At 46.9% G+C, this 23,846-nt stretch overlaps 1 protein-coding gene across 1 annotated transcript in view; it reads right to left on the bottom strand.

The window, feature by feature from the left end:
• The window catches only part of MLH1 (mutL homolog 1), a 340,404-nt gene that overhangs the window by 110,690 nt on the left and 205,868 nt on the right, over positions 1 to 23,846 (bottom strand). The window contains exons 13-14 of the mRNA XM_069215008.1: positions 20,416 to 20,561; positions 3,060 to 3,168 (exon numbers count right to left, since the gene is read on the bottom strand). Of these exons, the coding sequence (XP_069071109.1) occupies positions 3,060 to 3,168; positions 20,416 to 20,561 (255 nt within the window). The remainder of the gene's footprint in view (positions 1 to 3,059; positions 3,169 to 20,415; positions 20,562 to 23,846) is intronic.

The raw sequence follows: 23,846 nt of genomic DNA, 5'->3' as shown, positions 1-23,846 counted from the left end.
AGTGTTGCGTGCCTGTGTCTCGACCAGAGTCGGACGACTTCGGCACCAGCTCGCCCTTTTTCGGTGCCGATAGACGGTCACCTACTTTATGGGTTATGCCATGGCCTGTTGGCAGTGGCGTCCCCTGGGCTTTGTCTGTTTTCTCGTGTGATCTTTCTTTCGACGTCTTACTCACGGTTGGTTGCACGTCGACGTCGAATTCTTCGGAATCCGATTCGCGGATGGAGAAAGTTTCTTCTTCTTCCTCCTCCTCGAACCCTCGTCGTCCTGTCGGCGTGGAAGCCATCTGCAACCTCCTGGCTCTTCGGTCCCTGAGCGTTTTTCTCGACCGAAACGCGCGACAGGCCTCACATGACTCTTCCTTGTGCTCGGGGGACAGGCACAAGTTACAGACCAAATGTTGGTCTGTATAAGGATATTTACTGTGGCATTTAGGACAGAATCGGAACGGGGTCCGTTCCATCAGTCTCGATGTTGCACGCAGTCGGGCCGACCAGGCCCCGACGGGGGATCGAAAATACCCCAAAGGGTTACCGGAGCTCTTTAAGGCTCGGTGTCGATTTGCCCTAACTATCCCGATACCGAACGAAACAATACCGACAAATTTTCCGTTGATTCTGACTAACTTTCCGACCCGAAACACGGAGCGAAAAGGAACACGTCCGAACCCGATGGCGGAAAAAAAACAATCTAAGATGGAGTCGACGCCCATGCGCAATGGAACCGAAGTGGGAGGAGTCCCTCGGTCTCGTGACTCGAAAAGACTTCTTCGAAGAAAAACAACTTGTAACACTCCGACCCAACACCAGACGGCGGACTATGCACAGCATGTGTATCTGCAGCTACACATGCCACCGAACACACATTTTCCTCACATGTCTGTGATGGAAAGTTTCAGAATCCACAAAAATCCACAAAATTCCTACCATCCAGTATTGCCCCCCTTGTGGTGATAAAAATGTGCCCACCTCTGTGACTGGGCCTATCGCCCATGACAGAAACGTGGTAACGCCTTCGCTGGTAGAAACATATGGCACCTGGGGAAATTCTAAGGTAAGAAATCCGCAACTAGAAGTCTCTATCAGATAGATCAAATCAAGGAAAATGGGAGCCCTTGCGTGGGGATTCCTATTGACCTCGGTTGGATCCGTTTCTGTCATTGGCACTTCTTTTCTCCCATCACATTCTAGTTTCTTCAACACTGTCAAGGATAGACCAGACTGGAACTTCCTCCAGCTCCCCAAACACACAAAACTAGTCTATGCATAGGACATCCTGTTCCAAATGGTCCTATAATTCTCTCTCCAGCACTCTGATGCTCCTTAAGGGTATATCCACTCCATATCCTATTACATAAAATATATACTCCAAAGACAAAACTCTCTAAAAGTCATATTTAAATGAACTGTCTATCCACAGCTCAAAGTCTAGTAAAGTAGTCACTATGTGGGAAAACGTAATGTATGTTTGAGTACCAATATCGCCTGGGAAGAATACTCGCAGTCTGCTGATCTTCTGTGGTCCACAGAGTGGTAGTTATCGTCTACTTAAGTAGCTAAGTGCAGGACACCATTTTCAAAACTTCCTACTTTCTATGTCACCCAAGTAACAACAATAAAGTGGATGTTGTATCTTCCATAATGCAGTTCAGATACTACATATGGATGTAGAACCTTAATAATATATATTTCCGAATGATGCTGATCTTGTGACTGACTGGCATGACGTGATCTATAGATGATCAAAAAGTCCCACTCTGGACTTCCTCTTTGTCAAAGTAAAATTTCAATCTTAAATTCTTACAAAAACCTCTAACAACCCATAGCAGCATCAAATTTAGAAACATTATTTGCTGTCCAACCAACCTTTACACGTGCCATTACTCAGGGTTTTACTTAAGTCAATTGTCGGTGTAAAGACCAACATGGTTTGGAAATGGCTACAAACAACAGTCAAGTAAGGAATTGGGCATTTAACTTGAGTGCAATTCATGTTCCTAGGACTACATCCTGAAATTAATTGGTGAAAATAAAAACAGCGTGCAAGGGACTACATAGCACCAAGCAGGTTTCAAAACTGTGACTGTAATCCTTTACTTGAGTGCATTAATCCAGAGAGCAGATGCACCAGGTCTTTTGTTACCTCAGTCTTAACCTTCTTAAGGTGTACTAAGTAGGATTTAGGTTTGAACTTCATTCTCACAAAGATTCAAACCAGTTAGCATTATGTTACACAAAATCTATAACTGATCCATTATCTCACTCTGAGATATCAGATTAGCTTATACAACTAAAACTGGGCTCTTTTGAAAGTAGAGCTTGTGTCAAACAGATGAATGAAATGGAGCCACTCAATGTGATCAAAGAAAGGTAGCCATTGTTAAACTAAGCATAGCTAAAAGCCCACAAGACTATTTCACAAACAGAATGTGTTAATTGGAGTCTTTTTTCAGCTAGATCACCACAACACGCTTTTCAGTGTTATTAGAACAGACTTGACAAGTGATAGATATTCAATTATTCACCACTGTGTAATGCATCAGTTATTTCAATACTCTAAGAAAATTACCAGTCTTAACCAAATTTGTGGCATTAACTCACTCTGCTGATTTTAGGTGGCAATCCACCATTTCATTATTCCCGACAGGGTTATTGCTGAGATAATTTCCCAGCTTGTTGGCATTATGGGGCTCTCAGGGATGGAAGGATTGTATGAAGGGGGGGCACCCTTCACAGCCCACCTGTTTTCATTGCATGAGGTTGGAGCAGTTCTACCTCTCAGCTCCCTCACCCCACATGGAGTTTCAAAACCTATGACTCAGGAGTATACCTGCAACTCCTGTTAATTGGTAATGCGACTTGGAAGCATGTATTCCATTCAATTCACATGTACTCTCAGCAGGAGCTGTACACCAACCCAGTTTGTTGTGTCTTTCTTTCTTGATGTCTATGTTTCAGGAAGATTTTCTGGTGGGAAATAGCCATCAAAAAGAAAGTTGTGGTATGTTAGAAGCAAAATCCCTTCGTTAAAATTACGAAGTATGTTTCTATTCCACTCACCTGAGTTTTGTTGTGTTCAAAAGGTACAGCTTTGTCTGATATTGTGCCAGAGCCCACTGTGGGCTTACACAACCAACAAATGAATGGTTGCTCATCATCTCCTGAAGACCTGCAATTTGAAAAATAAACAAATTAAGCATGGCTGCTGATTTGCCACTTTTTCCATTACTTATGTTAATATGGGAATTAGCAAACAGTATGTTTAAATGACTTTCTGCCCACTAGCAACAAAACACACAATCTTAGATATTTTACAATGAGTGGAAACATCTGAGTAAGCCACATTTCCAACCTTTACCAGGTTACAAGCAAAGCTCAATGGCCAACAGGGCCAAGAAGCATTGGATGTTTCAGGATGTTCACAGACCTCTTAATATGAAGTTGAGCATTTAGGCATTGCCTACTTCCTTGCAAGCATTATGAAATGTAAAGTTTACTATTTTGTTTTTTATCAGATACCACTTACATAGGTTCAGTAGCTGCAGTTTAAGGGACATCAACGGTAGCTACATTATATTTCTTTGGTTGGTGCCCCTTGTAAATATATTCCTCCCAGAATAATCTGCCCTTCAACTTTCTATTTTTGGCTTTATATTTCCAGTTCTTAACTTCTAATAGGATAGACTCTCTAAGAAATCCTCTATCGAGCAGGACAAAGCACTATCTACTTCAACTTATTCTTCTTCTTAAGACCTCCCAAAAGTCTTGGAAAGGCTTAATAAAAAAATCTACACCAGTCAGTCCACCAAACATCCCTCACCAAGCTAAAACCAAAACGGGTATTAGTTTTATGGTCTGTCCAAAATAATAATACCAAAATAACTGGTCACCACCCTGGTGCTGAACATAAGACCAAAGATCCAATTTTACCTAAACCCATAACAAAGACAACTTTGTAAAATCCAAAATACATTTTTGCACTAACAGGTCCCAATTTTCAAACTCATACACAAACGTCCAGACAAAAAAACAACAAATGGAAAATCATCTCTTTCCCCATTTTGAAAATCCAAAATAGGACCATCTGTCCCAGAAATGAGTCCAAATTATTTGTGAAAACCTAATGCTGCAAAACAAACTATCTTTCAAACCTCTGCCCAGGTCCTACACTTTTCAAAAACAAAATAAACCACATTATAGACCAAATAAATGTTTGTGTAAATCTATCCTTGATATGGTCCTTGAGCCTTCTAAGCTATCAAGCCATTTGTCAAAGATCTACATTCGATCCAACTGAAAGACAGAATACAATTTAAATTTGCATGTCAGCCCTCACCCAGTTCTTCCCAAAAGAATCTAAAAACCTAATTTGCCTATAAGTATGTGGGAATAAAGGGGACTGATTGGGAAAATGCAAAATGCACTTCCGTTCTGCTGCAACAAAAATAAAACTAACATTGAAGCTGAGTTCACTTACATTATTTGCAGTTTAAAAAAAGTGAAGTTTTAAGTAAATGAAAGTTACGGCAAGGTGACTGGCTCAAGTTATGGTTAGTATTACTTTGATTTAAATGCAGCCATGACTAAAATAATTACAAGCATTTTTTTTTTTGTTTACAGTAGAACATGCAGTATTAAAACACATTTTCATTTTATAAGTTTTTATATAAAGGATTTCCCATATATGTACTTTGTTACAATGGTATACACACTCCTGGAGAAGCCTTATGTGGGAGTTTTTTTTAATCATTTAATTGTTCACCAATGGCCAAACAGTGCTACCTATGAATTGTCTTCTTTTCAAACATATATTGCCTAAACTATAGAAATAGCCTTCTTTTGTGTGTGCAGGCAGCAAGTACTTCTCTCACACTTGTTGTGGTTGTTAGATTATCATGCTCCTTCTCCTAAAGTATCCCTTCCTCTCCTCGTTGCCTGTTTGAAATCCAGGCCAGCCCAATTAGGCTTCAGTTCTTCTAGAGGAATGTGTTTTCAAAGGTAATAAACTGCATGATAATAAAATAGGCTATTTACAGCACTTGTGTGATATGGAGTGCTGTTCAAAATGCATTTCTGTATTAATGGTATCAAAACTATTAAGTACATAAGGAAAGATATTTTTTCTTCTGGTCTGTTCAAGCTCTAAACTTAGGGATACAAATATACCTAAGACAGAAGGGTCAATAATCGGGAGGCAGTCATATCTGATAAATCCAGGTCCCAACCAACTTTCTCTTCTCATCTACACTACCCATCAAAGAACTTTTCCCTGGCTTCTTCACCCCTCAATGGGAGTCCTCATTTCCACATTACTTGATAAAGGTTGCACTGCACAGACCTTCAATTTCTTCTGGCAGATTCTTGTTCTGTTTGGGCCTAACAAACAAGCTGTCAAGCCAAACACCAGAATCTTCTTAAAGCCAATATTATCACGTTGTTTAAAGTTGCAATTTCCAAGGGGTGTGGCCAAGACAACGATAAGGACCCATCCTTTGGCCCTCCCACGACCAGCCACGAACAGTTTCTCTCAGTGGGGTTGCCTGGGCCTGCAACTGAAATCGCTGCCATCAGGGACTGCAGCAGCAGACACCTGGAGGTCGTTTATGCCTGTGACCCTGTCACCAGACGATTAGTGAAGCAAAGAGCACTCGCCAGCAGTTCCACCAACATGGTGGTAGCCTTGGGTTGTGACTCGGAGAGCCGGACATGGGCATTGTACGGGCTGGGTGAGGTCAGCCACACCCATCATGCTTTTGTAGTAGCAGGTGGGCCCCTTATCGCAGTGAAGGCTCCTCGCTAAGCCCGACGCTGTTCAACGTCTACATGGCACCCCTCGCACAACTGGCCCGTCAGCACAACCTCAGCATTCTCTCCTACGCCGACGACACCCAGCTCATCCTCTCCCTCACCAATGACCCACACACCGCCAAAGCCAACCTCCATGAGGGATTGAAATCCATCGCCGAGTGGATGAGAAACAGCCGCCTGAAATTAAACTTCGACAAGACGGAGGTCCTCATCCTCGGACGCACCCCCTCTGCCTGGGACGACTCCTGGTAGACCACCGCGCTGGGACCCCCCACCCTACACCAGCCAACCACGCACGCAACCTCGGCTTCATCCTCGACTCCGCTCTCACCATGTCCAAACAGGTCAACGCAGTCTCCTCCTCCTGCTTCAACACCCTCCAAATGCTCCGTAGAATCTACAAGTGGATCCCGACGGACACCAGAAAAACTGTGACCCAGGCCCTCGTCAGTAGCAGACTTGACTACGGCAACGCACTCTACACAGGTATCCCAGCAAAAGACATCCAACGACTCCAACGCATCCAGAACGCCTCCGCCCGCTTGATCCTCGATGTACCCCGCCGATGCCACATCTCCCACCACCTGAAGGACCTCCACTGGCTCCCCGTGGACAAGAGGATCACCTTTAAACTCCTCACCCACGCGCACAAAGCACTCTACAACGCCGGACCCGCCTACCTGAACAACAGACTTAACTTCTACGTCCCCTCCCGCCAACTCCGCTCTGCCAACCTCTCCCTCGCCATCGTTCCCCGATTCCAACGCAAGACCTCCGGCGGCAGATCCTTCTCCTACCTCGCCGCCAAGACCTGGAACTCCCTCCCGACCCCTCTGCGCCAGACCCAGGACCTCCTCACCTTCAGGAGACTCCTCAAGACCTGGCTCTTCGACCAATAGCAGCTATCCCCCCCCCCCCTCCCCTCAGCCCCTTGAAACCATAACGGGTACGTAGCACGCTTTAGAAATTTACTGATGGATTGAAGTCCTGCGGCATGTGAAGTTCATTGGAGCAGCCTTACCCGGTGGAGTTTTTAGACAGAAGAAGTTCACCCGGCACTCTTCTCCTGAAGCTGGTGGGAACTGAGGGCCCCCACCATGCGTGGCCCTTCCTCTTGCACCTCCCAGGACTGACACGGAAGCTTCAGAGAGTGAGGGGGCATCTGTCATGGCTGGCACTGAACCATAACGAGCGGATCAGATTGAGCTGCTACACCTGCTGGATACCACGCCTGGTGCATACAAGACAGCAGCCACAGGCCCAGCCCCTGAGCCTCTCGCATCACTACCAAAGCATGGGGGACCGTGCTACCTGCATTTATCTTTGGCCTGCCTGTCTTACTACTAGGGCCACGTGGTTGGCAGGACATAACCCATTTCTGTGCAGGGCAGAGCCCTTCCCTGGGCTCTGGCACGGACACCGGAGCCAACCCATCGTGCCTATTCTGGTGCTCGGGCGGACCAGGTCCGGGGCCTCCCATGACTACTGATCATCAACGTGTTCCGGTCCAGAGATGCTTTGCTTGATGGTGGTGGCACAGGAGAAGAAGGACTCCTCCCTTAAAGACACGCTTGCTCGCACAGTGGGCACACAGATGGCAGGCGACACCAGTGTTCGTTGCCCAGGCTTGACGGTGACATCTAGGAGTGCCTCTCATGAGAGATTTCATGAAGTCCTTGTTCACCTCCTTGCCAGGGGGCCTCCTAGCAGCCAAGAGATCTCCCAGGGTCTAAGAGAGGTGAGACGGGAGCTAGAGGAGATGGGCGATAGTGTCTCCACGTTGGAGGAGACTGCAATAAGAAGTCCTCCTGCTTCAGAAACAGCCTCAAGGCCTCCAGCCCCATAAAGACTACCTGGAGAACCGCTTCCGTTATGTTAACATCCGCCTCTGAGGCCCACTGTTGGGAGCGTAGAGCCCTGTAAAATCCTCAGAGAAGGTGTAACCTCCATTTACACATGACAGCATGCACAGAGTGGGCAGAGCAGCCATGAGGGCATAAGGCCACTGTACATCCTCACCTGTGTACATGATTTAGAACTCAAGGAGCATATCATAAGGGCCGTGAGGGGCTCACACCCTGTCCTCATCAAGGGAAACAAACTACTAGGACCTGGCGTTATAACAGGACACAGCAGCCTCCCTCTACAGAAATGCAGGAGCTTCTGCCTGATCACAAGTTCCTCAGAGGTAACGGCATAGAATACAACTGGGCTTGCCGTTCTGGGAGGACAAGCTATCAAATCAGGTCCCTAGAAGATGCTCAACAGCTCCTGAACCTTCCTGACGACACACCTAAGGCCTCACCCAACACCACCAGCCACTCTCTGGGACCCAAGGCCAGCGATGGAGCGAAATCATAAAAACCTCCCTGGACCTCCACCCAGACCGCATGACTAAGGCTCAGAAATGGCAAGCATTGCTCGATATCCTCACTGGAGACCCTCGCCCCATCCAGAGAGACTTCACCTGGGAACAGGACTCACAGTAGGTGCTCTTATTCTGCCTTGGGAGGTCCCTTTTCTTCTAGGTTGCATCAGCCAGGGAAGATGACCTTAGATTTTGATGTCCTTTCCGGATGCAAAAGAGCCAACCCACCTTGCCGAACAATGGATGTAACCTCCCAACTTCTAGCCCTTGGTTTCCTGAAGTTCAATGTTGTTCTATTTTTCTTGTGTGTTTTGTTTCTATATTTATGTTTTTTTTGTGGTTTTCAAAGAGACCACACTCACTACACTTACCAGAAGACTCAGCACACTGGGGCGAGCACAGCCCATAGAATATGCACTGCCTCACATGTAAACGGTCCCCCATATGGATCTCAGGTCTCTGTCCAGAGACAAACACTCATGCACGCCCATAAACTCACACACACAGACTTAAAGATTATGTTCCCCAATGTCCAAGGGCTCAACAATTCTGTGAAACGCAAAGCTATCATGAGCGCAGAGGAGGGGACACCTGCCTCCTCCAGGAAACACATGTCCTGCCTCACGACTGGCATAGCCTGAAATACGTCCCAAGTCAACACCACTCCTCTTGGCTCACTAAAACCGCAGGGTGCCCATTCTGTTTACTAGCTCCTTTCAAGGGACTATAAGAGGGAAGGTGGCTGAAATGAGAGGCAGATTATGTTAGCATACTGCATGCACATAAGAGCACAGGTGGACGCACACTTACCATTGCATCCATATACCCCAAGAACGACAACCAGAGCCATTTTTGAAGCAGTCCCTATTGGAGACACCAGACTCCCATGATCAGGGGGCCTCCATACAGGCGACCTGAACACGGTAATGAATAATGAATGGGACCTGTCTCCTCAGCGCCATGGTCAGACTGGAACTCTCTCCAGCGAAGGAGTTCACTGGCTATGAGTGATAAGACTGTGCGACCTGTAGAGGGCCGACCCACAGTCAATGCAGACACGTCCATAGCTATGCCATGGGAGTCGGTGTAGGAAAGTGCACTTGTTGGCATGGTTATCCAACCCCATCTCCCCACTCCCCCACCCTGTGTTCTTTCCCAAAATCTGTACCTTTGTTTCCACAATTGGCACACCCATGTCACACAGTTAAGTCCCTTGCAAAAGGTACCCATAGTACCAAGGGCCATGTGACCAGGGAAGGTCCCCAGATGTTGCAGCATGTACTATAACACCAAGCACATGCATATTGCCTTTGCAGCTTGTGTGTGCTGGTGGAGAGAAAAAGACAAATTCGACATGGCACTATTCTCAGGGTGCCATGCCCACAAACCATTGCCCGTGGCATAGGTAAGTCACCCCTCTAGCAGGCCTGACAACCATAAGCCAGGGTGCACTATACCACAAGTGAGGGCATAGCTGCATGAGCAATATAACCCTACAGTGTCTAAGTCCAGTCTTAGACATTGTAAGTGCAGTGTAGCCATACTGAGTATATGGTTTGGGAGTTTGTCATAACGAACTCCACAGCTCCATGATGGCTTCACTGAATACTGGGAAGTTTGGTATCAAACTTCTCAGCACAATAAACCCACACCGATGCTGGTGTGGGATTTATTGAAAAATGCACCTGAGGGCCCCCTGTATGCTATAGTGCAGGACTGACGCAGATGAGTTTGACCACATGGTGTGAGAGCCTTTGTGCTCTCTGTGGCCAGAAAGAAGTCTGTCCTGAGTTGAGGTGCTTCACACCTCCCCTCGCAAGAACTGTAGCACCTGGGGGTGAGCCTCAAGGCTCAAGCCTCTTGTTACAGTGACCCAGGGAACTCCAGCTAGTAGAGTTTCCAGCCCCCAGAAAAAGCCCCACTTTTGGTGGCAAGTCTGGCGGGAACATTAGGGTAAGCAGGGAGGAGTGACCACACCAGCTGGGACCACCCCAAAGGAGTCCAGAGCTGAGGTGACCCCCTCCCTGCAGGATCCTCCATCTTAGTTTGGAGCACAGGGACCAATGGGGTTAGCTTTGTGTCCCCCTCCTCAAAGGGAGATGACATAAGAAGGGTGTAGCCACTCTCAGGGACAGTAGCCATTGGCAACTGTCCTCTGACCCATTTAACGCCCCTAGATCCAGGATTTAAGGGCTCCCCTGAACTTAGCTCGTCAGATTCCTGGCGACCTCAAAAGAAAGAAGAAGGACTGCTAAACTGAAACCCCAGCAGAGAAGAAGGAAGACTAAAACTGACTTGGCCCCAGTTCTACTAACCTGTCAGAGAACCTGCAAAAGGAAGTGACGCATCCCACAGGCTCAGCGATCTTTGCCAAGCCTCCAGAGGACTGCCTGCATCACTGAGGACCAAGAACTCCTGTGGACAGCGGCCCTGTCCAAGGTAAAACTGCATCTAAGGACTCCAGAGCCTCCGCGGATCCGCATTCCCTGACCACTCTGCACCCGACTCCCACAGCCCGTGTCCAGGTGGACCAACTGACTAGAGAGGATTCCCAGGTGATTCTGATTAAGTGCCCACCTTGGGTTGACCTTTCCTGTCCTCCGCGATGACGCTTGCAGTGTGATTCCAGAGGACCCCTCTGACCGCAAAAGCTCTGGATGAAGTTACCCATTGCTAAAAGGTTCACTGCCCCCTGGCCTTGGGGAACTCGACCTCCGGTGCAGCAATGTTCAGCAGGCAGCCCTCCTGCTTGTCCAGCCTGTGGTTTTTCAGAACCGATCCCCTGGACCCAGCCTGCAGTATCTAAGTAACCCATGGGGTCCCCTCATAGGAAAGCATTGGGAGCCCGATGCTGCACCCAACCACCCATGTGCCTCTGAGGGTGTGTGTTTTTATGCTTACCTGTGCCCTCGCCACCCCTCACCCTACCCCAGATCTGAAACCGAGTGCCCCCAGTCTCCATAGGAGTCCATGTTAAATTTTCCTCAACTTCGACCTGCGCACCCGGCCGGCCCGTGTTGCTGGTGGTGGGTGTTTGGGGTAGAACCCCCCCACACCCCAAGGAACGGTTTCTGAAAATTTCTGTCAACTTTTAAAATAGATTATTGCCAATTATTCAAAAACGTTACAACTTGCAAATTCGAATCCAAGTAATATTGATACACATGTGGAATACTTATTTATTGACTTACTTACCTACCTACAACTTGAATCTTGTGGTCTTAGAAATAAACAAAATATATTTTTTCTATATAAAAACAACTGATCTGGAGTTAAATCATTGAGTGTGTGCTTCTATTATCTGCGTGTGTACAAAAAATGCTTCACACTACCCTCTGATAAGCCTAACAGCTTGACCATACTACCATACTACCACAAAAGAGAGCATTAGTATTATCTACTTATCCTCTGTTAAGCCTCTGGGGAACCCCTGGACTCTGTGCACACTATATCGCATTTTGATACAGTAAACACCGCCATGGAAAGGCTGGCGGTAAGGGGGACTCGGGGTGCCTCTGGGGGCCCCTGCACTGCCCATGCATTTGGCAGTGAAATGCGCGTCGGGTGCTACTACAACATAATAGAGCCGGCTTCAATGTTGATGTGACTTTTCTGCTGGGCCAGGGGACAGAAACACTGTTTCCGTCCGCTGGCCCAGCAGAAAAGTCATAATAGAGGGCCAGCCATACCACCAGCACTGGCTGTATGTTGGTACGCGGCTTCGGCGGTCTTTTTACAAGACCGCCAAAGTCGGAATGAGGGTCTATGTCTTTTCAGCTTCTTCTACCATATCTTCACTTGTGATATACGTCAGCAATGACTAAAAAAATTCACTAATTTCCTCAGTGCAGTCAAACACTGAAAGATGTGACACTAAGAACTCATATTTGAGACTTTGAATATTCATAAACTGTGCTACCTGCTCTGTCTTCAACTTTCCTATATTTGCACGCACGTTTTCATATACACATCAGACTAACACCTTTCAGCACTACCTAATAACTGGTATAGACTGGTTCCTACCATTATTGTAGAAATCAGTTTGTCTCTTTGCCCAAGCCTCCCTTTCAGAATATTGCTTACTCTACACTCGCCCACTGTTAAGCTACATCTTCTATCTCACCTTTTCTACCCAAAGACCATAATAATCAAATAGTGGGTCTGATCTTTCTTTCCACTGGCTACAGTCAATTTATTTCTTGCCCCTGTTTATATGGTCAGCTGTCTATTTAAACCTTTTGAAATGCAGAGGGGTTGGTCGGGTCTCTAGGATATATGCTTTTCTTTGGTGTGTCAGAGAACAGTCCCACTCAGTTGTCAGTTTGCATGCCCACATGGCACTATGATCCTGTTGGACCCACTGGAGAATTGGGAAAAGAAGTTCAGCCTCCTGTGGTTCGGAAAAAAGGTTCTGACTATCAGAGGAATGCTTACTGTGGCCTCCCCCCATGATAACTGCCATGCTTCAACTCACTGCTGATGGTGACAATCTCAAGCCTATTGCCCACCTGATGAGACTGGTTTCGGAAGCTCTGGATCTCTAGAGTGTGCTGGAGAAAGAGACTGAGAGGTGTAGGAAGACCAAGGTCCATGCCCATGAAGAATTAGTTGCTTGCACCTGTAAAGACTGGCTTGTTTGGCTACAGAAATCCATATTTACTCCCTAGTGTGTAATTTTGCGGACCAGCACACATGGCTGTAGAATTTACACCTGCCAAATTGTGGTATGGACCTCATCTGCCACCCCACAGCCTATTTGTTGTCCCCCCCAATAGTGTACGCCCTGACAGTAGTAAGAATTCCAGTCACACATCTGTCCCTTGGTGCCTGAAGTCCAGGGTTACCTTCAAAGCTCCCTCCGGAACATCTCCGTGTGTTAGCATTTGGGAGAAACGGCATGAAAGCGGAAACCAAAGGACAAGTTCTTCAAACCTTCTGGAGCAGCACATAACATGGCAATGACTAGGAGATGGATGAGCACTTCCCTTAGGATGTTGAGATCAACAGAGATGAGAGAAGCCTGATACAATCTATAAATGCACAACATTCAGACCTCAGGTTCAGAAATGAGAAAAACCTCTTGCAGAGTCATCGCCTTGGACAGTCAGCTCCTGGGAGTGGCTAATGAGGAAGAATAATTAGGTATATGTGTAAGACCTCTAATATTGACAGTATCCTCAAACTAGACACCAGGTATAATCTAAGGAGGGGACCACACCTTTGTGAGCAGAGCATCTAGTCAAAAGTCCCAGATGACTACCCTACTGCTAAGGTGGAGGGAATTTGACAGATCTGATGGGATAAGCAGGACATGGAGGTGCAATAACTCATTCATTCAAAGTGCATACAGGGACCCCACGAGAAACCTGAAGTGTGATAGCTTTGATAGGCACTGTAATGATCGTACTCAAGTCAGCTGAATAGGTCTCTATGATTTATGGCACGCAGTGTAGACTCTAACAAGAACTACAGGAAACTGAACAGAAACGGATGGGCAGACCACTCTGATGGACCCGACATGCATATTGGAAGTGCGGGGACAGGTGAAATTTGAGATATACTGGACTGCTTCATGCATTGGGAATACCAACAAATGCTCCACATGGAGAGAGGTAAGACTGGTAGGATGTTCGCGAAGCTACTCAGGTACTGGACTTTTTTGACTTGTTCATCCAGCCTAGGGTGACAGACAAACAAATGGAGGAGCTGGAGGCTGAACTGGGAGGAGAGAAACTGGTGAATTCAAATAAGGAGCTTCCCTACTGCAAGACGCCAGGCCCAGAAGGGCGCTGGCAGAGTTTTACCAATGCTACTCGGGACAGCTTGTACCAAGGCTGCAGGAGATGCTCCACAAGGCCAAACGGATAAGTGTCCTGCCACCCTCCTTGTGAGAAGCAAGTATAATAATGATGATTCCTAGGCCTGACAGAGACCCTAGGGAGCCGGGATTATATCGTCTGCTATCCATGATCAATGTGGATAGTAAAATCTTCTCGAAGACTCTGGTGACACACTTGCCTGTGTGGTTGCTCATCTGGTAATAGACTACCAGTGCAGTTTTATGCCCTTTAGAGACACCCACAAAATCTGCATAGGTTGGCGCATGTCCCCCACACTCCCAGAAAATATGGTAATGAATGGTGCCTTAGTGGCACTGGACAATGAGAAGAACAAGTCACTTACCTGGAGGATAAGCCCGAAACTGCACTGTGTCCAGAACAGCTCTGATTAAAGGGAGCATCTGAGAGGGAGTCAGGTGTGACTTCAGCACGTTTATAGTGGCCCCCAACAAATGCAGGAGGTTTCCTGTAGTCTGGAGTTGGCAGACGACAGTCTGGGGCGATCCTGCCTTCAACAGCCAGTTGTCGAGACAGGGAAAACTGACACTCTTGATCTCCGCAGATGAGCTGCAATTACCGCCATCACCTTGGTGAACATCTGAGGGGCGCTGGTCAGGCCGAAAGGGAGCACAGGAAACTGAAAATGCTTGCAGCTGAATGAGAACGTTAATGACTGTGGGTGAGCAGGCAGGATGGAAATATAAAAATATGCATTCTGCAAGCCCATCGCTACCAACCATTCTCTTGGGTACAGGGCAGACAGAAACAGAGCCAAAGAGAGTATTTTGAATTTCTCCTTCTTGAGGAAGTAGTTAAGGGGCTGCAGGTCTAGGATAGAACGAAGGCATCCGTCCTTCTTCGGCACCAGAAAGTAGTGGGAATAGCAACCACAACCTACTTCTGGCATCAGGACGCTCTCTATGGCTCCTTTGGCCAAGAGAGGTGCAACTTCCATGCAGAGAAGAGAAAGATGATCCTCTGTCAGCCTGTCTTGAGATTGTGGCATGGGAGGAGTAGTAGTCAGGAGTGAGAGAGTAAACCTTTTAGAAGAACTGCAAAACCTACCTGTCCGATGTTATGTACTGCCAGTGGGACAGGTGATGACAGCTCCTGCCATCAACTGGGTGCCAGTGATGGGCAGATTAGGAGGGTTTGGATGCTGCAGCTGTGGGAGGGGTAGTGGACTACCCTGACATCTGGCTGCCTGATCGACGTGGCTAGTGGATAACGCACTCCCGGCCACGCAAGGGCTGTGAAGCATGCGTGGCAAGGTGACTCATTGGGAACTGGCACGGTTGTTAGCCCTTCTGTAGTCACAAAATGGGCAAAAAGCAGACTGGGGATGGCACGGGCACAAGAAAAAAATCCAAGGACCGGCCACAGCATGTCTATCATAAAACGTCTCAAGCGCTGAGTCCACTTTGCCTCTGCAGAGAGGGGAGCCATCAAAGGGGATGCCCATCAAAGATGTGACATCCCCTGAAAAGCCAGTAGTGCATAACCAGGTGTGGCGCGTAAGGGCCACCATCGACTAGACTGCTCAACCTAGCAAGTTGGTTGTGTTGAGTCCACATTGAATTGTGAACTTTGCTGCATCTCTCCAGTCTGTTACTGTTTAGGAGAGCACAGCTAGGGCGTCCTCCGGGACTCTGGGCAATACTTGTGCAACCATATATCACTGAGCATGGAATAGCAGCCCAAAAGGCATATGATGTTCACAGACCGCAGTGATCAGCTGACAAAAGAAAACAACTTCTTCCCAAGTGTTTCCAGCCTCTTGGATTCCCTATACAGAGGAGCAGTAGGGAACGTGTCAGGGTTGACCTGAGAGATGGAAGCCTGGACCACCAAACTCTCAAAGGTCGGGTATTGTGTGAGGAAACTTGGGTACCCTCGGGCAGGGCTGTGGCAACAGGCGATTGCCCTGTTGACAGGACCCCCTGTGTTGGGCTTGGACCAGGTACCCAAAAGGACCATAGTGTGGGCTTTGTTAAATGGGAGGAGCAATTTAGATAGGGAGACTCTCTGCTGGAGCACCTTCATCAAGACAGTCTTGACGGCTACGGAGGGTAACTGAAGGTCGTGGACCTCATCAGCCCCCCGCACCACCATCTGAAAAGATGCACCTTTTTCCATAGCCATGGTAGAGGGAGAAAGCATGCCAGCACCTGCGGAAGTATTCAGGCCACTGGCTTCACGCAGTTCCTCACACCAGTCCATGTCCTGTTCATAAGGCTGGATTTCAGGGTACAGTGACCCCCACCCATTTGTCACCGAGGCCAAGCCCATAGGAACAGGGCTCAGGATCCAATCTAAGAGGCAAAGCTCCAGATGGCATGGGAAGACGTCAAGTGACACCCTTCTGGCTCCATACTGAAGTCAGGAATTAGAACGGGGATGGCACTGCCATCAGGGCCGGCACTGGGGAAGGTCGATATGGCATGTCCAGTGTTGGTCTAGATTCAGAAGTGGATCCTTGGGGCCCCACTTGCACCAGAGCCACCAGCGCGGAACCAGCAGGGGCCTCTCCTGACCCGCCAGGCCCCAAGGCCCGAGGGTCGGGCCACTCTAGCATGGCACACATAGCGTCATAAAACTCTTTGAGTTGGCAGGGGTCACTCCAGCTCCTGGAAACTCCGGGAAGCGTGAAGTCAACCCAACCGCAGGCTCAACCCCTGAGCTAGGCCTCGAATGCGGATGCTATTGCATCTCGTCAGCCAACAGATGCGGAGAAGTGGAAGAGCACTTCTTCTTGTGTTTTGACTAACCTGAATGTCCCGGAGATTTTGAATGGGATGACAACCTCGGACTCTGCAACCGATCCCGGGACCCTGACCAGGGTGGAGTCTCACAACAGGCCGCCATGAGCTTGAGGAAGCACTCCCTGAAAGCCTTCTGGTTCATCACGAAGCAGCCGGAGTATGACTTCAGGTCAGGGTCACGCTCAAGGCACCATTGGCAAAAAAGATGAGGGTCCACCACCAACATCGGCTCGTGACAGTCGCTGCCAGACTTTAAGCCAGCATTCCTAAATGACATTCCTGCCACAGCAGGAGGAAAAGCTCAATATATTGTCAACAAAAAAAAAAACAGTCAAAAAGACTAAAGGGGTAGCTCTTCCCGGATCAGCGCTGTCTGACAGTGAAAGAAAACGAACTGACAACAGTACACCTGGGTGTTGCCTATAGGTGCTGCGACATAAATTTAGATGCAAATGCCGCTGTAGATGCACGCGAAGCCGAACAACGCCACCTGCTGGCATGCAGGAGTACCGCTCACAAACAAATCTGACGCTTGGAGATAATTCTAAGGTAAGGTATCTGCAGCTAAAAGTCTCTATCATATAGCATTTGACACACTGAACTGGGCCTACATGTTTATGGTCTACAGCAAATGGGGATCAGCACTTGCTTGACACAATGGGTAGAACTATTATACATCAGCTCAGTGGCGAGAACCATCACGGAAGTTTTTGTGTTGCCACTGGTCCATATAACAAGAGACAAGGCAAGGCTGCCCCCTGTTGTTTGCTCTAGCTATGGAGCCACTGGTGAGGCGCCTGCATGCAGAAATGACTGAGTGGGGCACACAAGTGGGACACACACACACATGGGCGCCCCTATGTACTTAAAACAGCCGGCCCAGTTGATCCCTCTGCTGCTTGCTACTGAATTTGACATCCTTCAGTGGAGTATTGGGTTTCAGAGTTAACAAAAGAAAGATGGTTCTATTTCTGCTGGGATGAGGAACAGAGAGGGAGTTGGAAACTCTGCCTGATGCAGAACTTACTTTGGAGACCCAGATGTTTTACTATCTGGGCACAGAGGTTGTTAATTCGCTGGAGGATCAATGTAACTATAACATGGGCAGAAAAATACAGGGCATCGGGGACTATTTAAGGTTCTGGAATACACTTTCACTGTAAGTTATGGGCAGGGTAGCACCTACTAAGATAATGTATTTTCCACTCAACATGCTCCAGAACTCTCACTATTATCATAAAAAAAGGATGTTCTAGGAACTGGATAGTCTTCTGATCTCATTAATATTAGCGGATAAACAAAGAACAGTCAAACTGGCTACACTGGAGTTAGGCAGGGATCTTAGGGGCTTGGACTCTCAGACATGAAGCTCTACTACAGAGCAGGGCTCCTCCAATATGCAGAGCAGTTGAGCAAGGAGGAGCAGGACTGGGAAAAATTACTCCCGGCGGGAATCATGAAGACGAAGGAGCTTTGCCAGCTCCTTATAAGTGGGTCACTGGTGCCAGTGGACTGCTTTAATGTGGTCATACAGTTGGCGGTTAAACACAATGAGTAGACCTGCATAAGCTAAAATTCTACCAATAGAGTGGCTGAGTCCCTTTCACCAAATACATAGGGACAAAGATATGCAGCAGTGGACAGCAAGAGGATGCCGATGTATGGGGGCCTGCTACTGGGGTGGGGGTTCAATTCCTTCAGTTTGGAAAGCTGCCTGGCATGGTCAGAGAAATAGGGACCGACTTCCTTAAGGAACCGTCAGAGTCACAAACGCTTCTGCTCCTCATGGATCAGGGGGATGCTTAGCAGCTTGATATCAAGCAACTATCCACTTTTATGAATGAGAGATGCCAGGCGGAGCTGGTGGCATCACAACGGTGAGTGGCGCTCTACCTGAACCGCTTTTGGATCGTGAATGGGCAAGAAAATGTGTGCAGGTACAGGAGTTGGCCAGTAAAGCCTTATTCAAACTCATGCACTTCTATTAACTTCAGCAGTTGTACCTAACACCAAAAAGTGTCCATACAATCTTTTCTACAAAACCAGAAACTTCCGAAGAGTGACGCTTTTTTTCCCACATGTCCTGGGTCTGCCCAACATCACAATAGTACTGGAAAATGGTAGTGGACGTCCTTACTATAGTAACCACAATGAGGGTGACACAGGCACCCAAGACATGTCCACTTGGACTCTCCTACCCTCCCCCAAAACAACGTAAAAATCTCAGCACGGGACTTGCAGTGATGGCCTTCTATTAGCCAAGAGATGCATAGCTATGCACTGGACAGCGCAGACCCCCACAACCCCCTCGGACAGATACAAGGTAGATTTGCAAGACTAAGCTGTAGATGAGGATTCCCAATCATGCAGACAGTGCGCAAAGACGAAAATGCAGAGAGGTACCTAGACCTGTGGCCTTGGATGAATTACCAACTACTGGTTACTGCTGGGGTCAGGTGCTCCCCTCCCAGTGGGACGGACTAAGGTCTTGCTCCAGTGGTTGATCCACTATTGGAGGCACAACCTCGCAGAGAGAAGGTAGAGGATTCGGACAAAGGAGAAACAGGAATGGGGTGTTTGACGTGTACATCCTCTGTGCGGCAAATGTAGTGAACTGGAGACCTAGGACAGCAGTCTCCTCTGGAGGATGGGCCACTTCGATTGTTGCAGGTGTAACGATTAATGCATCTACTAAAAGATGTTGGATGTTGAAGAATATGCACAGATACTGACTGCTAAGGTATATCACATATAGCTGATATGCTGAGCTGTTATAGCTATGCTATGACGTCAACTTGTGTTAGCTCTAAAAACCTTGTAAACGTTAAAAAATAAATAAATTAATAAGGTCACCTGATTGGGAGGGAAAAAGACTCTATGACCCCCCCAGTGGGAGAACATTGTGGCAATGGGCACAGATCAGCTACTTTCCTTCCCTAGCTGGAGCTCAAACGCCACCCAAACAAAAAAAAATACTCTGGCTAATGAAAAAGTTGGGTAAGAGTGGATAAGTGGCACTAGCAGGCACAAGGTGGAATTTCGTGGTCAGTGGAAAAAAACATTCAGGATGAAGGCACAATGTGTTCTTAAAACAATATGAGAGGAGAGAAGAGATGACCCTTGTTGGGACGTAAACTGCAACTACAGTACTAACCCCATCAAAGAAATGAATCATCATCCTACTTTCCACTGTAACTTATAGTTTTATATTATACTGGTTTTCTCACTTTACTGGTTATGAATGCCGGGTGAATACAGTATAAAGACACCTCTGAGGTTATAGAATCTAGAAGGATTTGTTGTCTCCAACTTTAGGAAACAACCTGAAAAGAACAAGGTTTTGGCCTTGTGCAAAAACATGCTGATCACTCCAAAGCCATCTTACCAAAACATACCATTTTGATTAGACCCAAGACCAATGGTTAGAGGCTTACTTTTGTCTGTCTCCCATATCACAAATACAGATCTGCTGTTCAGTGTAACATCTTACCACATTCAAAAGGACTAAAAAACATCTATAAATGTACTTATCAGTTACACAGGTGTTTAGGAAGCAGATCCACAGTAGTCATATAATATAAACAAGGTGACAGGCTGGTGAGGACGGTTAGAAATATTAAACTGTAGATTTAACCTACTTTTGTGTGCACGGGCAACAATTTCTTCTCTCAAACTACTTATGCTGGTTAGATTTATAATTCTTCTCTTTGGAGTGCAGGCAGCAGTCATATTCTTTTCTGAAACATCTACTATTTCCTCATCAGAATCTGTCCGTTGGCGTTTCCTGAAAATTAGAAAATAAAGAGGGCATTATGAAGTAAATTAGCATAGTATTGTATTCAGCATTTATAAAATTGTAAAACCGGTCACTGTCACAGCTGCATTTGCACAGCATATTAAAATACAGTAACAGACATATCCTAAACATAACTTTATCTCTTTATTCCAGCAAGCTTAGAGAAGTGTTCTAAAAGTATATTGTACTGGTGCCCACAGCCCAGAATGTGAGCTTAAAGATAAGAGCAATGCATTAGAAAATTTGATGTATAATCATTTTGGGCCTGATTTAGAGTTTGGCAAAGAGGCTACCCTGTCACCACAGTGACAGATATCCCATCCGCCGAAATGAAAATCCCATTCTATTCAATGGGATATATATCTCAGCGGATGTGATATCCGTCACCATTGTGACGGGGTAACCCCTCTGCCAAACTCTAAATCAGGCCCTTTTTCTTGATACAAGTAGATTATATAGATCTGGTGTTGGGTCATTACTAGCAATGCTGACCCACCCACTACTAGTTTTGCTGGCTCCTTTTATTGCCCAAACTTTAATTTTGTTCTTACCACACGAACACTTTCAACCCCTTGCAGATGTTATGGTAAGTTTTAAGGCAACATGGCATTTTATCAATGCCCTCTTTTGTTTGTCTGTAGCTGGGGTGCGTCTGATACCACCTGTTCATGAATCAGGCACTAACTGTACCCTTTACAACCATCAAGACTCTGAAGGAGTAAATCAGTAGGATAACAGAAAAAGGAGGTGTTTTTAATACTAGTCTCACACCCTCAGGCAGCATAGTGCTTTATCTTGTGCACCTGGTGAACTAAGACAAGAATGGGAGTTGTTGGTGGAAGCCTACAATGGCAAGGTAACCCATTACTCAATTGGCACAACCACACTGGTAGGAGACAGTTACCCACATCTGTTTATTACGATTAGATAACAGGTTTTTCCACTATCCATTTAACAGGAATGAAATGCAATGCTTTTACCACATTATCTGTTGTGCTCCAAAATTTCAGTAACATTTTTTAATCCCTGGTTTCAGTAATAATGAGCAAATGCTCTCAAATAATTTCAGTATTTTCTTTACATCAAGGGCCTTCTCCAAATTGTAGTGCCTTGAATAGCAAGAACTCAATGTGTAATCTGCAATATAGCAAGTATAATTTTGTAAAAGACGTGAAAAGCACCAAGCAATGGAAGCAAAATGAAAAATAGATGGACAAACTAGGAGGTATCAGTTGAGGCAAAATTGGTTTGGTTCTTACATATCAGGAAAGTACCATCTAAAGGAACAAAAAACAAAAAATTGTGCTACTCTTATCGAGGTATTCAAATCACCTAAAGGGGTACACCCCTTTAGGTGATTTGAATACCTCGATAAGAGTAGGCACTGGAAGAGATGGCTGGAAATGGAGAACACAAAGGACAAAAGAAATGTTGTGGTACACAACCGCATCCCCTGTTAGGCAACTATGTGGTAATAAATGTCTGAAACACACTCAGGGATTATTTGGCTATTAGTGACAGACCTGCATCCCAAACCAAGTGAATGAATGGTGTGGCCAGCAAGTAGTGCGATGACCACGGCACAATGAAGTAGATTACGTGACCACCACAAGAAGCACTGGCAAGGATTACAAGTAATGTACCGGCTGGAGCAGAGGCTGAAGTGGAAAGTGTTATTGTTCTGTGTTAAGCATCGAAGCAGCAGCAACTGTCTACATTATGGACTTCTCTCTCGTGTATCCCGACTCTGCCATGTACTAGGACTTATCCCACTGGAAGGTTAGGCCTATGGAAGTATGTATGTTTTAGGGTGCAATCTCTAGCAATCAATTCTCTTTCTTTACTCCAAAGGGCAGAGAGACCAGGCCAGAACGATCCCATTAGGGCACAGAAGACAATAACAAATGAGTCCTGCAGCAGGAGGAAGCTGAAGCAGAAAAAGTTCATAATAGTGATACTATCTCTGGGGTACCAGCCTCCCACCCAAGAGTTGCAGAGGTCAGATTTCTAAACAGATGGTGCAGGGATGTAGTGAAAGTGTAAATATGAGTTAGAAATTCAGCTGGACTGCAACCTGTACACAAATCACGGAGTGAAACTGCATAGGAAGCAATTCCTGGTAACGATCAGTCCCACAAGATGAGCTAAAGGATAAAACACTCAAAGATGGCACTAGGAAACAGGATAATTATTTTAAAGTGGCTATTATGAAATGTTAACCTAGTCTAATAAAACATGAATGGTGGGGAACGGGAGGTCTGCAGTGCAGGCCCCAGGTGCCCTTTTGAGGACTTGTGGCACCAGGCTGGCTCTTGGGACGCTATGGGCCACATCAGGTCTATTTTCTACCAACAGCAAATGGTCTGAGCCAGGCAGGGCTCACATTTGTTTCTAAACCTTCCCGATGCCTCCCATTCAGGACATTAACTTACCGCTAAAGGCCCTAATGCCAGAACTGGCTGGCTTCCTCCTTCTGGAGGGCCAGTTTGTGCAGATTACCCCGTGACTGCCTTGGTGTGACTCCATGCTGCGGGCTGGTGGGGGGGGACCTCACTGCTCATGCTACCAGGATTGGGATGAATCCCTGTGGATGCAGGTCAGAGTCTGTGCCCCCCCCCCCCCCCCACTCTTTTGGCCTCATCTTACTTGGCCCCCGCAGCACGTCAGAGACACAGGCCTACACTTGACCTGGTCTTCCCCCTGGCACTGTATCCCTCCCACAAGGCAGCTGTGGACTTTGAACCAAGCCCTTGCTCCTGGATTAGCCCAGGTTCAAGGATGGAGACTTGGGGACGCCCTCTGGCACAGGCACAGTCAAAAACAGATAAATTCATGGCTCTGCAGACCCCCGCAGCCAAACAAGACTCCACAGCAGCACCTCCTCTTCCTCAGGCGAGTTAGCCCAACACCTCTGACATTCTTCTCACCATCCAGACCTCCCCCTCTGTGCTGGAGTCCAGAATTGGGGAAGTTGGCATGGATGTCTCCATTCTAAGACCAAAGCTCTGCAATGTTGCGGCGTTTGTAGCTGGCACCAGAGGCAGGATATTGGACCTAGAGGTCTCTGTGCTAACCTTGAAGACGGAGGTGGCTCGCTTGACCATGGCATCCCAGAGTTTGGAGATCTAGGCTGAGGACGCAGAAAACCAGCCCCACCGGAACAACCTCTGGTTCGTAGGTTTCCCTGAGGCGGTTGAAAGACCGATGCCTGAAAATGTATTTGATAAATGGATCCGGTCGTGGGTCTAGAGGGTCGCCTTTCCCCAAATTTTG

This window comes from Pleurodeles waltl, chromosome 2_1 (genome assembly GCF_031143425.1).
Source record: "Pleurodeles waltl isolate 20211129_DDA chromosome 2_1, aPleWal1.hap1.20221129, whole genome shotgun sequence".
NCBI classification, from domain to species: domain Eukaryota; kingdom Metazoa; phylum Chordata; class Amphibia; order Caudata; family Salamandridae; genus Pleurodeles; species Pleurodeles waltl.
Note: the sequence above shows the minus strand (reverse complement) of the source record. Positions and strands in the feature narration are given on the sequence as shown.